Here is a 17,935-nt window from a genome sequence, read left to right as displayed (position 1 = left end):
GGATAGGGCGCAAATACCTTTTCTCACTTGCATAGGGGGCTTTGCCTCCAAGCAGCTCCCAAAACTCGGGGGGTTCCTGCCCTTCTGCTACCATCTCCTGAATCCCGTTGCAAAGGGTGGTGGCCAGCTCCTTGGCCATTTCCCGTTCATCGCCACTGGAACCCTGGAATGAAAACCCACAGAGGTAAGAGGGTGGAAGTGGAAGGGCAGCTTGCTGACCCACATCTAGGTGGGCTACGAAACAATCTTGAAAGGTTTTGGTGTAAGGGGACGCCTGCAGTCATGCCTTGACAAGACACCACGGGAAATACAATGAATAAATGCTTAAGTCAAGAAAGAACTTCGCATATGAAGTTGAATGTATGTAAATGCACCAAAATCTTGAGGGAGAATTTCCCGAAGAAGGAAATTAAATATTGTAGCTTAAGCCAAGAAGGAATGTAACATATGGACTTGAATGTTTATAAATATATCAAAACCGTGAGAGAGAATTTACTGAAGAAGTCCGAGACTCTTCATGGGCAAAACAGGTGACAAACGCCGGCACCCTGTCTAACTCTCGTGCGTAACATCGCTGACACTTCGTTTGATCAAACATATCTTCGTTGATATCTACAGGAGCCTGGCTAAAGGAACTTTAAAGACTGAATCTTCCTTTTGGACATAATTTGAATGAGTTTTCTGTTTGTGGCTTCTGTAGTAGATCTTGTACCTTGTTCTCTCAGTGTTTGGATTATTAATATAAGATTTAGAACATAGAATGGTTTGGTAGTGTTTTGTGTGCTGCTTAAAGGTAAAGGGACCCCTGACCATTAGTTCCAGTTGTGACCGACTCTGGGGTTGCGGCGCTCATCTCGCTTTATTGGCCGAGGGAGCCGGCGTACAGCTTCTGGGTCATGTGGCCAGCATGACTAAGCCGCTTCTGGCGAACCAGAGCAGCGCATGGAAACGCCGTTTACCTTCCCGCTGGAGCGGTACCTACTGATCTACTTGCACTTTGACATGCTTTTGAATTGCTAGGTTGGCAGGAGGAAGGACCAAACAACGGGAGCTCACCCCATTGCGGGGATTCGAACCGCTGACCTTCTGATCAGCAAGTCCTAGGCTCTGTGCTTTAACCCACAGCGCCACCCGCGTCCCTCTTGTGTGCTGCTAACTTCATACTGGTCTACTACTTGACAAGACACCAGACATTTCCCCCTGAGCTATCTGGGCAGTACAGGCCTTATGTACTTCTGCACTTGGAGCTAGAAGTCAACAATCTTGCCTCCTTCCATAAAAAGGGCAGCACAGGCTGTGTTTGCACATAACACTAAACCCTGGTTTAGCATTATAAGAACAAGCTGTAGCAAGCCATCAGGGTCACACACTTCCCCCTCTTCTGACGTGACCGGTTTTGACAAACTATAGTTAAGATTAACCCTGGTTTGCCTGGGTTGTGACATCACACAAAGCAGCATTTAATCTAAAGTGGAAGCAAAAGCTTCCAAGTGAGATGTTTCTATTGTAGCCCAAGAATTGCTATGGCTTGTCCTCAAAAATGCAAATGCAGCCACTGCAGGGAGATGTTCTAGGAATAGAAGAAGCTGCCTTTATACAGAGTCATCCCCCTGGTCCATCTAGCTCTGTATTGGCTACCCAAAACTGGATGACAGTGGCTCTCCAGGGGTTTTAGACAGGAGTCTTTTGTAAACCTACCTGGAGTTGCAGCAGATTGAATCTGGGACTTTGTGCATGCAAAATGTGTGCTCTGTCACCTCTGAGATATAGGCAGAGTGCTCTTCCTCTGGAATTTGCTGCCCTAGGCAACTGCTGCATTCTGCTTCGTGATAATCCTAGTTCTGTGTTCCTGGCCATGTGCACTTTCTCAAAGTGCCCTCTACAGTCACGGGGGCTTGTGACTTCCTTTCTCTATTTAATTTTAAACTGCTACTCACTGTGTGCCAAAATCTGTATAGCATACCATAGCTGAAATGCTTTCGAAATTTTATTCCTACATTAGTACGTTTCAGAGCACAATTCAAAGTGTTGGTGCTGACTTTTAAAGCCCTAAATGGCCTCGACTCAGTATAGTTTTTAATGATTGATGTTTTATCATGTTTTTAACATTCTGTTGGGAGCCGCCCAGATTGGCTGAGGAAACCCAGATGGGTGGAGTAATAATAATAATAATAATAATAATAATAATAATAATAATAATAATAGTAAGTCACGCATTTCCAAGTTATCTTTCACAACCATGAAAGACAGAGACTTGGGACTACACTGCTGTTTTTGATGAAAGTTGAAGGTTCCCCTGCCACTGCAAGAAGTCCAAATTCTATACCAGACATTTGGTCTCACCAATTTTTCTTTTCTTAATTCCGACACCCACCCATCCATGTAAAAACCTTTCTGGCGGGATGCCCCTGTGGCAGCCTGTTTGAAAAGCAAAGGGTGGTGGGGTTCTGGATTCCCACCCGCCCTCCTGCTTGACGTTGCCCTCACCCCTGCTCCGAGCCACCTTTCCTAGCCTCACCTTGCCATACCACAAGTAATGGTCTGTCTGGCTCTTCAGCAAGAAGACATCGTTGGAGTTGAGAGAGGCAGCCACAGACGGCACTTCTACCGCCTTCGTGTTGGAGCTGTCCGTTCCACGGATCTGGAAGAGCCGCACTGGTGGTTCCGCTTCGCTCCTGCCTTTCCTGGATGTCCCGCCCTAAAGACCAAGTGAGGGAAGGGCAGAACAACAAACCGACATCACTGCTGACCTAACGATGAGACTGGAGCAATGGCACAGTTCACCTAAGCAGCCTTAATGGCCTTACAGCAGTGGTGATGGATTAGATTGGGGTCAGCAACCTTTTTCAGCCGTGGGCCGGTCCACCACCCCTCAGACCATGTGGTGGGCCAGACTATATTTTGAAGAGGGGGGAAAAGAACAAATTCCTACGCCCCACAAATAACCCAGAGATGCATTTTAAACAAAAGGACACATTCTACTCATGTAAAAACACGCTGACCGGATTGAGAAGGCGATTGGGCCACATCTGGCCCACGGGCCTTAGGTTGCCTACGCCTGGATTCGACGGTAATATTTCATAGAATCACAGAATCATAGAGTTGGAAGAGACCACAAGGGCCATCGAGTCCAACCCCCTGCCAAGCAGGAAACGCCATCAGAGCACTCCTGACATATGGTTGTCAAGCCTCTGCTTAAAGACCTCCAAAGTAGGAGACTCCACCACACTCCTTGGCAGCAAATTCCACTGTCAAACAGCTCTTACTGTCAGGAAGTTCTTCCTAATGTTTAGGTGGAATCTTCTTTCTTGTAGTTTGGATCCATTGCTCCGTGTCCGCTTCTCTGGAGCAGCAGAAAACAACCTTTCTCCCTCCTCTATGTGACATCCTTTTATATATTTGAACATGGCTATCATATCACCCCTTAACCTCCTCTTCTCCAGGCTAAACATGCCCAGATCCCTTAGCTGTTCCTCATAGGGCATCGTTTCCAGGCCTTTGACCATTTTGGTTGCCCTCCTCTGGACACGTTCCAGTTTGTCAGTGTCCTTCTTGAACTGTGGTGCCCAGAACTGGACACAGTACTCCAGGTGAGGTCTGTCCAGAGCAGAATACAGTGGTACTATTACTTCCCTTGATCTAGATGCTATACTCCTATTGATGCAGCCCAGAATTGCATTGGCTTTTTTAGCTGCCGCGTCACACTGTTGGCTCATGTCAAGTTTATGGTCAACCAAGACTCCTAGATCCTTTTCACATGTACTGCTCTCAAGCCAGGTGTCACCCATCTTGTATTTATTCCTTCGCTCTTTGCTGCAGAGAGGGAGTCTCCTCTTCATTCTCCTGACTGGGCCTCTGATCTCCTACCCCAGAGTCCTACCCTGATGACCGCACTGGCTATGCAGGTGAAAATTTACAAAATGCACATCTACTGGGAAAGAAGCTGGAGGGGCAAAGGTCTGGGATTATCACTTCTCAACCGTGCAACAGACAAGTATTTTCAATGAGAAGCTTCTAGATGGGACTTGAGTTAAATACTTAAGGCAAAGGCGAAACCACCCCTGAGATTAATACCTGTGACCAGGGCTTTTTTTTCTGGGGGCAGGCATACTCCTAAACATATTGTGAATCTATGTTTGACCTCATAGAGGGGCAGTATTTCAATATGAGTAGGAAAATGAGAGTACCCCTAAACATTTTTTTCTTAGAAAAAAGCACTGCCTTTGACTGACACCTATTGAAACACTTCCTCTTTCCCATCCTATTAAATAAGTGCACAAATATTCCTGGAGGCAGACTCACTAGACTATTGGGAGTTCAGATACCTTTTCCACGCACTTCTGAATATTGATAAATTCATCATTAGCAGGGAAACCTCAGAACAAGTATTTAATCTTCTGCTACATCAGACACCTGCCTGGATCAAAGGATTTCATTTGTATAAATGGGATTCTTCATCACTGATTCTGCAGATACCAGCTGGTGACATATTTAGTCCTAATTCCCAGTTTGTGGAGGAAATGAAATGCCTTTCTAACCCATGATTCAGTTACTATCTGTAAAACCAATAAGAACGATATTCAGCAAAGCTGGCTTGGAAAGGCCTGATTGGATTTTTTTTTTAAAAAAAAAGGCTTAAAGAGGCACCTAAAAGAACAAATTGTTGGCACCATCCAACTTTGAGGCGAAGAATATCTCAAAGCATGGATGCTACCCGACTAAAAGCCTAGTTCCAGGTACTCATTAAATGAATGTCTGGACCATATATGATCCCCACGAGAGGGTAGCTACCCCAATCGGTGTCAACTGCAAAAAAATAGTGAGCTGATCCTTATCCAGGTGTGCAATTATATATTTTTTAAAATCACACAGAGCAGAGTAAAAAATATACTGGTCAGCCAGAGTGGCTGGAACACTAGAATTTGGAATATTTTGCCAATCAGGTAAGGACAAGGAAAAACAGAGACAGCAGCAGATGAAGGGCAGGAAAGTCAGGACTGCCAAATGGTGAGATCGTGAGAATCCCTATTCCAAAGCCATTGAAATCCAGTTCCCATTGTTTTTTTCAACTTTCAGAAGATATTGCTTGCACAATGAGGACTATAATCTCTTTCTCTCTTTTTTTTCCTTTTTAAAGGAAAGGCAGGAGAAAGGGAAAAACACGAAAAGGCAAACCTGGTGCCTGATTTGGCATGGTTGACGTGATTTTTCGAGTATCTAGGACTCCCTGCCTCCCTCTTCCCTTTTCTTACAGCAGGGATGACAGAGACAAGCTTCCATATTCATTCAAAGAAGGGAAGCTCCCACAAGGAATGAACTGTGTTGTCACTCTATGCCCTTCCCATCTTGGCTGCTGTAAGCGACAAGAATAAGACCCAAGGACAGACTGTTCCACTGAGACGTTAGGGAACCTGGGTTCTGCTCTCCTCCTTCGCTCCTGACTTTTGCCCCTCAGAATATACCAGAAGGGCAAAGAGTTTGTGTTCAGGGAGAATCTGGCTGTGACTCACAATGGCCTTGAACAGGTACAGCAGGGATGGGGAACCTGTGGCCCTACAGGCCCCATCACCCCAACCATTGGGCTCAGGATTATGGGATGTGAAGTCCCAACAATATCTGGAGGGTCCCGGGATCCTTGCTTCTAAGCTGCAGCAACACGCTTAGCTGTAACAGGCCTGATGCCTGGGGAATTCAGTTTGTGATTTTCCATGGTGCTCCTTAATCCTCCTCCATACCTCAAAGAAGACAAGCTTGCCTTTGAAGATGGCCAAGAAGTGGCGCGGCTCTTTGCCCATGTTCAGCCGCACCTGCACAGGCTCCCCGTTGTACTGCTGATCCAGCTCCACTGCATGGTAGGCTGAAGCCGCAAGCTCATCCACCGTGGCCTGGCGTCCCTGTTGAGTACAGTAGTGGAATTCAGTGAAATTGAAAGTGCTTGTATTCATTGCTATGGGTTTAAATTTGATTGGTTGGTAACTGAATTCTATAGTGTTCTTTAGCGGTTCTCAGAGACATCACCTTGCCAACAAAGGTCCACATAGTTAAAGCCATGGTTTCCCCAGTAGTGATGTATGGAAGTGAGAGCTGGACCATAAAGAAGGCTGATGGCCGAAGAATTGATGCTTTTGAATTATGGTGCTGGAGGAGACTCTTGAGAGTCCCATGGACTGCAAGAAGATCAAACCTCTCCATTCTGAAGGAAATCAGCCCTGAGTGCTCACTGGAAGGACAGATCGTGAAGCTGAGGCTCCAAGACTTTGGCCACCTCATGAGAAGAGAAGACTCCCTGGAAAAGACCCTGATGTTGGGAAAGATGGAGGGCACAAGGAGAAGGGGACGACAGAGGACGAGATGGTTGGATAGTGTTCTCGAAGCTACCAGCATGAGTTTGACTAAACTGCGGGAGGCAGTGAAAGGCGTGCTCTGGTCCACGGGGTCACGAAGAGTCGGACACGACTAAATGACTAAACAACAACAACAGCGGTTCTCATGTGATTAGTTAAGGTTGGTCACATGGGAGGGAAATAGTGAAGGAGAGACTTCATTTTATGGGAAGCAAGATGACTGTGTTTTAGAATCCACTGTGAACACTGCTCAGTTGAATAGAGTGTTTCTTCTCGGCTTAAGAGAGCAGGTAAAATGGAGAAGGTAAATTTCTCATAGGAGCTGCAAGGCATGGCCAAACTGAGAGAAAGAAGGCAGAGTGCTGAGCTCTGGAAAGACAGGAAAACACAGCTGTTTGGAAGTTAGAAGAGACTGTAATAATAATAAGAATTTTTAAATTTATATCCTGCCCATCTTGCTGGGTTTCGCAAGCCACTCTGGGCGGGCTTACAACATATATAAAAACACAACAAAGCATCAAACATTAAAAAACAAAATATCCTATACGAGCAACAAACAAGCCAATAAATCAATAGAAAACAACAACAACAACAACAACCGGTTTACGGTTATACCCAAATTAAAATAACTGCCAACTAAACATTTAACCAACATCAACCTGACCAAAACAAAAAAGGAACCAAATTTAGAACCGTTTAAAACATTTTAAAACCTTTTAGCCAGTTGCCCCAACCCAAGAGTTGTTCCAGCAATGTCCATCCGGCCTCCCAGGAGCCTCTTTTAGGAAGAACACAAAGTGGCTTCAATTCAGTGTGAAGTTAAGTACAAATATGCATCCATGAATACAAGAGAATAATACAAAAATGAAATTAAAACAACGGCTACAATGTAAAAAATAAATAAATGTAGGCCCATGCTTGGATGAGCATGCAACTGTAAATATTATGTTTTAATTCATCTATAATTAACAGTTTCTGCAAGTAAAGTTTTTGCATGTCTGGACATTGGTTTAATTTCCAAAGAAGGGGGGTGTCAGTCATATATATGATTTGACCTTCTTAGCTGCGCTTTCACTACCCTTATATTCCACAGCCCCTGAAGCACAGAGAGATCTAGCATGCGGTGAGTATAGCTGCACATTACAGCCACACTGAGTGAGGGTCTCCAACGTAGGCTCTCATTAGCCATATTGGATTTAAGAGACTCAAGTACAAATCCTCAACGGAGCCATGAAAGTTATTGGACGACTCTGAGCCAGTCAACCTCTCTCAGTCTCATCCATCCAAAAGGGTTGTGTCCTGGGGGTAACACAAGCATTTCAAACTCCATGGCAGGAGGGAGCAGAGCGCAAGGACTGTGTGCGCTATATGCAGTTTGTGCACCAGCCAATTTCCCTAACCATAGTTTACAGCCACCATTACCTGTACACCATGGACAATTGAAAGGAACATTTGGTAGCAGCACCTAAGACTTCTGAAGCCAACTCCTCTGGGAAGTCAACAGAAACAGGGCTTTCCTCATCTGAAGATGTTCACTTACCTGCCAAATGTACAAGATGTAATGGGGTTTCCTGTTGACCTCATAGGTGTACAGGACTAAGTAGCAGTCTCCACCGTAGAAGAATCCATGCCATCGATGGTCCACTGGCACCAGCTCCAGGTTCTCAACCCTCCAGACCTAGGGATAACAAAACAGCGGGTGGGACTCAGCAAATGTGCAGTCATAACCTAGAGAATGGTTAATCAACCTATTTCTGGCCCATATTTGGACATTTATCTGCTTTCTAAAAAAGAAAACTGCATGAAAATTCGTGTTTCAGTACGCATTTTATCAAAGACGATGGATTCAAATACACATAATAAAAATGATTAGTGACGGTGGCATGCAAAAAAGCATAAAATTAGGGAGGAAACGCTTGCAAAAATGTGGACAACAGTTAAAACGGCATACAAAAATTTCTTTATTAGGAGAAATTTGCACTCAAATGCTGATGAATTTTCATGAGGATTTTTTAAAAAATGCAAATTGTGGCATTAAACGTGGAAAACTGAATTTAAGACTGGAAAAAAGGGAAGCCCAGAGAACCACAACTGACAGATCCTTTCATAGCTACCTTAACACTTGTTCTGCTGAGATTAATTGAAATGTAGGGCAAGGGGATTCACGCAGGGTTAGACTGGCAGGTGAGCAGGTAGAAGCAACACATTATCCCTCTGGTGCTGGCACACCACTGATATCCCCCTAAAAACATCCTCAGGGCTTCTTTTCTGACCAGGCTCGCTCCTAGTTTCACAAGCTGACATGGCAGTGGGCAGTGACAGTGGGGGAAGTAAAAATAGCTGACAGTGGCACTTGCGAAGCAGAATCAGTGAGCAGGGATAAGGATACAGTGGTGCCTCGCAAGACGGAAAACTCGCTAGACGAAAGAGTTTTCCGTTTTGGAGGTGCTTCGCAAAACGAATCTCCTATGGGCTTGCTTCGCAAGACGACAATGTCTTGCGAGTTCCTGCTGTTTTTTTCCCCTCCCCCCCTTTTCTAAGCCGCTAAGCCACTTATCAGCTGATCCGATCAGCAGATAAGCTGCTAAAAGCCGCTAATAGCGCTAATCCGCTAATCCTTCAATGGGCTTGCTTCGGAAGACGAAAAAACCGCTAGACGAAGAGAATCACAGAACGGATTCTTTTCGTCTTGCGAGGCACCACAGTAAGCACCTCTTCATAGAATCATAGAGTTGGAAGAGACCACAAGGGCCATCGAGTCCAACCCCCTGCCAAGCAGGAAACAAAACTACTTCTGCCCACCAATTCTCCCCAAAAACACTGGACAAGTTAAGCGCAGGATTGGGATCCCTGTGTTTCCTTCGTTACATCTAGTGCTGCACGCAAAGATACTTTTGAGCAAGCATACTGTAGATTTCGGGTGGCGCTGTGGTCTAAACCACAGAGCCCAGGACTTGCCGATCAGAAGGTTGGCAGTTCGAATCCCCGCAACGGGGTGAGCTTCCCATTGCTCGGTCCCTGCTCCTGCCAACCTAGCAGTTCGAAAGCATGTCAAAGTGCAAGTAGATAAACAGGTACCGCTCTGGCGGGAAGGTAAACGGCGTTTCCGTGTGCTGCTCTGGTTCACCAGAAAGCAGTTTAGTCATGCTGGCCACATGACCCAGAAGCTGTATGCTGGCTCCCTTGGCCAATAAAGCGAGATGAGAGTCGCAACCCCACAGTCGGCCACAACTGGACCTAATGGTCAGGGGTCCCTTTGCCTTTACCTTTTACTGTAGATTTCACACTTCCAACATCTCAGCTCTTGTGACTTGTGAATGAACACAAAATAAATTCCAAGGAACATCAACTCCTAAGAGCTAAACAATCGCATTCTGTACCCAGATTATATGGTGCCAATTAAGACAGCAATGCAGTTTTTCCTACTCTGAACATTTTTGGCTGCATTGAAATTGCCTTTTCCTGCCACGAAATGGCAGTTATTATTTATTTTAAAAAACCTTTTGTAGAAACTTGGGGGAAGGGTGCAAAAGCAATATGGTAGAAACGTTACAAATGAATGCTATTCGCATTCCTAAACAGCAAGTTTTCGGCAGTTTGTTGCTAATGACTTCTAAGGCTTTGCAAATCCCCTCCAGTTGCTAAGCCTTAGGCTGCCAGACCCCTCTGTGTGACATCACAGCAGCTAAGCCAGGCATAGGCAAACTCCGGCTCTCCAGATGTTTGGGACTACAATTCCCATCATCCCTAGCTAACAGGACCACTGGTCAGGGATGATGGGAATTGTAGTCCCAAACATCTGGAGGGCCGGAGTTTGCCTATGCCTGCGCTAAGCCAATGGCAGCCAAGGTGACTGTGACTCGACCAACCTCACTTCCAGTATCAGAGTACCACAATCATTCACTACTGGAGCATATCAATCACCTCTGTGCTAGTATGTTATTTTGGAAATATAAAAGAAGAGAAAAATATTGTATGCAAATGTGGGGCACTTGTACAGTGGTACCTCGGGTTACAAACACCTTGGGTTCAAACTCCGCTAACCCAGAGGTAGTACCTTGGGTTACAAACTTTGCCCCAGGATGAGAATGAAAATCGCATGCCGGTGGCACGGCGGCAGCAGGAGGCCCCATTAGCGAAAGCGCGCCTCAGGTTAAGAACAGTTGTGAGTTAAGAATGGACCTCCGGGATATTTGTAGAATAAATTGGAAAGAAATTCTTCCAATTTTTCTTCTTATTTTTTCTTTTTCTATTCTTCCTTTTTTGTTCTTTTTTATATATGTGCGCTTATCTGAAAAATATATGTATGCATGTATTTGTATGTATTTTGCTTGTATTTTGTGATAATTATGTTAAATAAAATTTAATTAATAATAAAAAAATGGCCCTCTGGAATGAATTAAATTCGTAACCTGAGGTACCAAGAGGCAGTGTGGTGTAGTGGTTAAGAGTGGCGGACTCGTAATCTGGTGAACCGGGTTTGCGTCTCCGCTCCTCCACATGCAGCTGCTGGGTGACCTTGGGCTAGTCACACTTCTTTGAAGTCTCTCAGCCCCACTCACCTCACAGAGTGTTTGTTGTGGGGGAGGAAGGGAAAGGAGAATGTTAGCCGCTTTGAGACTCCTTCGGGTAGTGATAAAGCGGGATATCAAATCCAAACTCCTCTTCTTCCACTGTACTCACTAGAGAGCCAAAAAGAAATCGAGCTTCCATTCTGCGATTGGGGTTCATAACTCTTACCTCCACTTTTCCTTCCCCGCTATCTACCATTCTCTCCTGGGCTGCCAGCTCTGGTCGGGCGTGCAAGAGGGTGGCATCAAATTTCTCTTGGGCGACCTTAGCTGGAAAGGAAACATCTGTCAAAGGGAGGAAGCAGCTGCCATCCATCAGAACGAGGTTTTGCCAAGTGGGGTGCATGATGCCTTGGGCCTGGAGACAAGTACAAGGGTTGCAACAAGGCTAGGAGAAATTGCAACCTCTTGGCCAAAATTGCTGAAAACCTAAAGATGCTAATCATCCTAATAATGATAATAATAATAATTTATTATTTATATTCTGCCCATCCAGATTTCCTTGACGTCTGATGAGAGGGTGTTCCACAGGGTGAGCGCCACTACCCAGAAGGCCCTCTGCCTGGTTCCCTGTAACCTCACTTCTTGCGGTAAGGGAACTGATAGAAGGCTCTCAGAGCTGGACCTCAATTTCCAGAATGATGGGGATGGAGACGCTCCTTCAGGTTTACTGCGTCAAGCCTGTTCAGGGCAGGCTTCCTCAAACTCGGCCCTCCAGATGTTTTTGGCCTACAACTCCCATGATCCCTAGATAGCAGGACCAGTGGCCAGGGAACTGTGTCTCAAAACATCTGGAGGGCCAAGTTTGAGGGAGCCTGGTTTAGGGCTTTAAAGGTCAGCACCAACACTTTGAATTGTGCTCGGAAACGTACAGTGGTACCTCTGGAGATGAATGGGATCTGTTCCAGGACCCCATTCATATCCAGAGCAGAACGCAACCCGCGTCTGCGCATGCGCGGATCGCGATTCGCCACTTCTGCGCATGTGCGTGACGTCATTTTGAGCGTCTGTGCATGCGTGACTGGCAAAACCCGGAAGTAATGCATTCCATTACTTCCGGGTCCCCACATAGAGTGCATTACAGTAGTCCAAGCGGGAGATAACTAGAGCATGCACCACTCTGGCAAGACAGTCTGTGGGCAGGAAGGGTCTCAGCCTGCGTACCAGGTGGAGCTGGTAGACAGCTCCCCTGGACACAGAATTGACCTGCGCCTCCAGACAATGGCAACTGGGAATGACGGAATGCAAACCAGAATTGGCCTGAACCAGGGATGGAGAGGGAGGCGTCCACACAGCTCCTTGCCAATTGCCCAAAGGATCCGAGGCATGTCTCTGCACATCCTTACCAATTTTGCCAATGTTGTAGGTTCTTCCTAGCCCCACAGTCTGGTCCTGGACTGTCCATTTCTGGAACAGCTGCTTGAACATGGCTGACTCTGCCCCGTCATGAACCGTCTCCAAGTTAGTGCTCGGAGGGTAGCCTTTCATCTGAACAAATTCCTGTAACAAGCAAGGAAGGAAGGAAGGAAGGAAGGAAGGAAGGAAGGAAGGAAGGAAGGATAGGCTTTGGGTCCTGCCTCTGGCGCAGCTTTCCTCTACAGCCTTCAGCATGTCGCTACTGAAAGAAAGCCAGTGTGGCGTTGGACTAGGAACTGGGAGGTAAAGGTAAAGGTAAAGGGACCCCTGACCATTAGGTCCAGTCGTGACCGACTCTGGGGTTGTGGCGCTCATCTCGCTTTATTGGCCAAGGGAGTGGCGTACAGCTTCCGGGTCATGTGGCCAGCATGACTAAGCTGCTTCTGGCGAACCAGAGCAGCGCACGGAAACGCCGTTTACCTTCCCGCTGGAGCGGTACCTATTTATCTACTTGCACTTTGATGTGCTTTCGAACTGCTAGGTTGGCAGGAGCAGGGACCGAGCAACAGGAGCTCACCCCGTCGCGGGGATTTGAACCGCCAACCTTCTGATTGGCAAGTCCCAGGCTCTGTGGTTTAACCCACAGCGCCACCCGCGCCCCCAGGAACTGGGAGACCAGGCTCCAAATCCCCAGTCACCATCTCTCCGCCTAATTCATCTCCTCACAGGGTTGTTGTGAGGATAAAATTGGGAGCGAGAGAAGCACCTACGCCACACTGAATTCCTTGGACATAAATGTAAAGGTGGGACATAGAAGTGAAAAATAGATTTACAGTAGGGACAGCGAAACTCAGGACTGCAGGCTAAATGTGCTTCTACAGCTTATTTTTAAAAATCTGAGCATGGGGGAAGAATAATAATCCCAGTAAACCTTCCTTTTCTGCCAACAGGCCTGAAATAAGCCACAGCAACTGCAGTCAGGCTGTGTGTTTTATGGTTGTTTGACAACCATGTTAAGCAATTACTGGCAGCAGCAAGAGGAGGGGGCGGCTGGAAGGGAAGTTTGTGCACCCTAACAAAAGCTCCTTAAAGGCATCTTCCACATATCCTCCAAAAGGCTAAATAAGGATAGTGGCAAATACTAGAAAACGGAGGCAGTCCCTGGTAAATTGGAACGTGCAAAACTGGTTCATCTTCCAACCTTGCATTTTTAAAAAGAATTATATACACATCTTTCTGTCTCTGCATTTCCCATCTGCATACAACTGGGACATTTAAAATCATAACAAAATTGCAGCTTAGCTGAATTCTCGTGCCATACCAAGGCCTTAGACATGGCTGTTTGCTTCTCCATCTTGGAGGCTCCTTTGCCCTTCCAGACGTAGATTTTCATCCCGCCGTGATCCAGAATGAAGCAGTCCTAAGGCACAAATGGGAAGTTTATGATCAGCACAGGAAGAATTTCTTGCAACTCCATGATTAGTTTCATGTGTTTCTGTGTAAAATGGGCAAAAACTATAAATCCTTGGTTCCCCACCCACCTGTTACGTAAACAGGCAAGAGGAATGTCTAAACCTGAGGCTGGTGGCAGGGGAAGAGACTCGAGACAAGATTTAAAAAAATTAAAATGTTGGCAGAGGCAATCTTATGCTCATGACAATGGCCAGCAGCTGCCACTCTAGACCAGCTGTCTAGTCAATTCACATGTGGCTTCTGAATACCAGCCCATAGCTGTCAACTTACAGATTTGAAAATAAGGGACCAGCAGCCTTGAAAATAAGGGACCAGCAGCCAAAATAAGGGACCTGCAGCCTCACCTGTTCCAGGCACTCCAGTCTTCCTGTCCTCCTGCAGTCTGGTCAAACTCACGCTGGTAGCTTCGAGAACACTGTCCAACCAACTTTGTAACCAGAGGTTCAACTGACTAGAATCTGAATCACATGCACCACAAGGCCTATGCAGCCTCAACTTAAGATGGCTCCCCGGCCTGGCTTTGCACTGCAAAGTTTGCAGCAGCACGTGCAACAAAATGGCATCCAGCATTCAAAAAACCCCTCAGCTTGCATTAACTAGCCACACACAAGGCATGCAAGCTCCACCCCAGAATCGTTGTTAGACTTCTTATTGGGTGAGCAACACAGCCAAGCAACACAGTTGGAGCATCCCTCCTCCCTGGCCAGCAGGGAGAGGAGCTGCTTCCTTTGAAATTTTAGGGACATCATTTAAGGGACATTTAAGGGACATCCATTAATAAGGGACAGCAGCGGGACATGGTGCTGGAATAAGGGACTGTCCCTTCAAATAAGGGACACGTGACAGCTATGTACCAGCCATGTCTTATGGCCAGCAGGTGGGGAAAGTAGAAGAAACGCATGTGGCAGATTTACATGTGGTTAGATAGTAGAGCAGGCATGTCCAAAGTCCGTTTTGGGGGCCTAATCCGGCTCGCTGGTCGGTTTATTTCCTGGAGTAAAATCCCAAAAAAACCTAAACAACTTCAATCCTAAAAAAAGCTCAACAAGGTTGGGGTAAAACCATAAAAAGTTCAACAACAACTTCAATCCTAAAAAAAAAAGGTCAAAAACTTTGGTCGGCCCTCACAGCCCTTCACTTCATCAAATCTGGCCCTCTTTGAAAAAAGTTTGGACACCACTGTAGTAGAGTATACTGGGGCTGTGCACACACTATGAAAGCACACTCAAAAGACATTCTTTCAGTTAATTCTGGCCACTGCAGTTTACAAATGGCCATGTCCAGCAATCATTAATGAACTACGGTGCCCAGAATTCTTTGAGGGAAAGAATTATGGTGTGTGTGTGCCATTTATGGGTTTCAGCAAATGCTTCCAAGAACATGTACTCAGAATTGAGTACAGGCAGCTCCCATTTTGCACACATTCAAGGCATGTGTGACCACTGACACTCACACTGTTTTCAGCCCTGGAAGGGAGCAGAACAGCGACTAACAGCACTGGGGAGTATGACCTGGAACAGAACCCCTGTGTGAAGTTGCCTGTAGAAGGTTGCAACCACAGGGGATTTATTCTGTAGAATTACGGCAATTCTGTAGAATTACACGGGTGGCACTGTGGATTAAATCACAGAGCCTAGGGCTTGCCAATCAGAAGGTCAGCAGTTCGAATCCCCATGACGGGGTGAGCTCCCGTTCTCGGTCCCTGCTCCTGCCAACCTAGCAGTTCGAAAGCACGTCAAAGTGCAAGTAGATGAATAGGTACCTCTCCGGTGGGAAGGTAAACGGCGTTTCCGTGCGCTGCTCTGGTTCTCCAGAAGCGGCTTAGTCATGCTGGCCACATGACCCAGAAGCTGTACACCAGCTCCCTCGGCCAGTAAAGCGAGATGAGCAGCACAACCCCAGAGTCATCCACGACTGGACCTAATGGTCAGGGGTCCTTTTTTTACCCTTTACCTTTTACAGTGTACTGTAAACGGTTTGTGGATTGCAGCTGCTAGGGGTGCAAAGAGGCAGCGATTTCTCTTCCATCCTGAGTTCATTGCGACCAGCACTGTTTGAGTTGGGCCACAACTTGGCTTCTGCTATAACCTACATTGTTTAACCAAATTAATTTCAGTGGAAGGGAAATACAGAAAATAACACAATTGTTTATGTAATGCTTGTAGGCTAAAAAACCTGCAGCGAAACCACTCGTTTTTGCTTGCATGGTTTCTGTTCCTGACCTCCAAGGAACACATGAATCAAAGCAATTTCCATTTCTGTTTCTGACTGATTTCTCAAACACCCCTAACAGCTACAGGCTTGGTTTTTAACATGGGCATTAGAAGAAGAAGAGTTTGGATTTGATATCCCGCTTTATCACTACCCGAAGGAGTCTCAGAGCGGCTAACATTCTCCTTTTCCCTTCCTCCCCCACAACAAACACTCTGTGAGGTGAGTGGGGCTGAGAGACTTCAGAGAAATGTGACTGGCCCAAGGTCACCCAGCATCTGCTTGTGGAGGAGCGGGGAAGCGAACCCGGTTCACCAGATTACGAGTCCGCCACTCTTAACCACTACACCATACCGAGGCCCCTGAAGAATGCACATCCCCATTTCGGACTTACATCATGGCTTAGCATATCCTGCATGAGGGGCCGTTTGGCTTCTTCTGTGACTTGCATTTTCCCTCCGGAGTCCGAGACCCTAGAAGAGAGGCAAGAGGGAGGGAGGAAGAGAGATTTGTCTGCTCTTTAGATTCTGAGTTTGACAGATTCACCAACTCCCCCAAACATTTCCTCTAAAGTCCCCCTAAAATTTTACTCGTCTCCCTTCAAGTCCCTGTCCCTCCTCGAGTGACTTCATGTTTTCATGTTCATCATTCAATAGCTGCAATGCCAACTGATGGCACATATGTGAAGGGCAGCCATCACATCAAATATCACACCTCCACATCGCAATGCTTTTTCACACATCCTGCTGCAAATCATGGAATGGTCAATTCATTGAGTGATGCACATGTTTGTGTGAATCCACCCAAAGACTTGCCAGCACCCAAGGGAACCATCATTTATTTGCTCCGGTCAACCAGATCACATTGAGACTATTACTACTCATAAAGACTGATCTCGGTGCCATGTTGAGGCTTTGCCTCTTCTTGCCACTTCCGGGGGGGGGGGTCTGCCCACTTCTTCCCCCCCCTTCCTGCATGACCCAGCAGCTTCCAAAATGTCCCCTTCTCCTAGCTCTGCTAGCAGGCGGGATTTTTGAAAGCAAAAAGGGGAACCTTATTTTCCTTCTTTCAGTCTATTCTATGAGCACTAAATACCGTATTTTTCACTCTACAAGGCGCACCTAGTTTTTGGAGGAGGAAAACAAGAAAAAAAATATTCTGAATCTCAGAAGCCAGAATAGCAAGAGGGATCACTATGCAGTGAAAGCAGTAATCCCTCTTGCTGTTCTGGCTTCTGGGATAGCTGTGCAGCCTGCATTCGCTCCATAAGAGGCACACACATTTCCCCTTACTTTTTAGGAGGGAAAAAGTGAGTCTTATAGAGCAAAAAATACGGTACCTCTTTCACTCCCCTGCTGCATCAGTGACAACTGCCACTGAGCTTCGCATGCAAAAGGGAAGTCTTATGGACGTACCGATAGAGTGAGACGTTTGTCTTCCGCTGCTGGTCCACCACCTCATCAGGAACGGCAGGCTGGATTTCCTGCAACCTCTCCCCAAGCTCGTTCTCCATCACCTTCATCAAGTCTGGACTGGCTTCTTCCACCTCGCCCTCCACCACCCCGATCTCAGCCCGTCCCCCACGCTCTCGGTCGCGGATATCTTTGGCCAGAAGCATCGCCTAAGGAGCACAGGAAACAGCCCATGACCAAATCAGACCACGTAGTCCATCTAACAGTCTTGCCCACACTGGAGATGTCAGAGATTTTACTCAGGGTACCTTCTGAAATGCACGGCCTGTGCTCTGAGCTGTGGCCCTTCCACACTACTCATGTGTATACATGTATACAGTGGTGCCCCGCAAGACGAATGCCTCACAAGACGGAAAACTCGCTAGACGAAAGAGTTTTCCGTTTTGGAGGTGCTTCGCAAAACGAATCTCCTATGGGCTTGCTTCGCAAGACAAAAATGTATTGCGAGTTCCTGCGGGTTTTTCCCCCTTCCCCCCCTTTTTCTAAGCCGCTAAGCCGCTTATCAGCT

At 46.5% G+C, this 17,935-nt stretch overlaps 1 protein-coding gene across 2 annotated transcripts in view; it reads right to left on the bottom strand.

Moving 5' to 3' along the window:
• Positions 1 to 17,935, bottom strand: part of AVIL (advillin) — a 51,072-nt gene that overhangs the window by 9,813 nt on the left and 23,324 nt on the right. For both annotated transcript variants that reach the window (XM_082205593.1, XM_082205592.1), the window contains exons 7-15: positions 17,371 to 17,576; positions 16,350 to 16,428; positions 13,593 to 13,691; positions 12,262 to 12,415; positions 11,085 to 11,185; positions 7,885 to 8,022; positions 5,736 to 5,894; positions 2,519 to 2,698; positions 18 to 163 (exon numbers count right to left, since the gene is read on the bottom strand). In XM_082205593.1, the coding sequence (XP_082061719.1) occupies positions 18 to 163; positions 2,519 to 2,698; positions 5,736 to 5,894; positions 7,885 to 8,022; positions 11,085 to 11,185; positions 12,262 to 12,415; positions 13,593 to 13,691; positions 16,350 to 16,428; positions 17,371 to 17,576 (1,262 nt within the window). The remainder of the gene's footprint in view (positions 1 to 17; positions 164 to 2,518; positions 2,699 to 5,735; positions 5,895 to 7,884; positions 8,023 to 11,084; positions 11,186 to 12,261; positions 12,416 to 13,592; positions 13,692 to 16,349; positions 16,429 to 17,370; positions 17,577 to 17,935) is intronic.

This window comes from Podarcis vaucheri (assembly GCF_965113315.1).
Source record: "Podarcis vaucheri genome assembly, chromosome: 2".
Taxonomy (NCBI): Eukaryota; Metazoa; Chordata; class Lepidosauria; order Squamata; family Lacertidae; genus Podarcis; species Podarcis vaucheri.
Note: the sequence above shows the minus strand (reverse complement) of the source record. Positions and strands in the feature narration are given on the sequence as shown.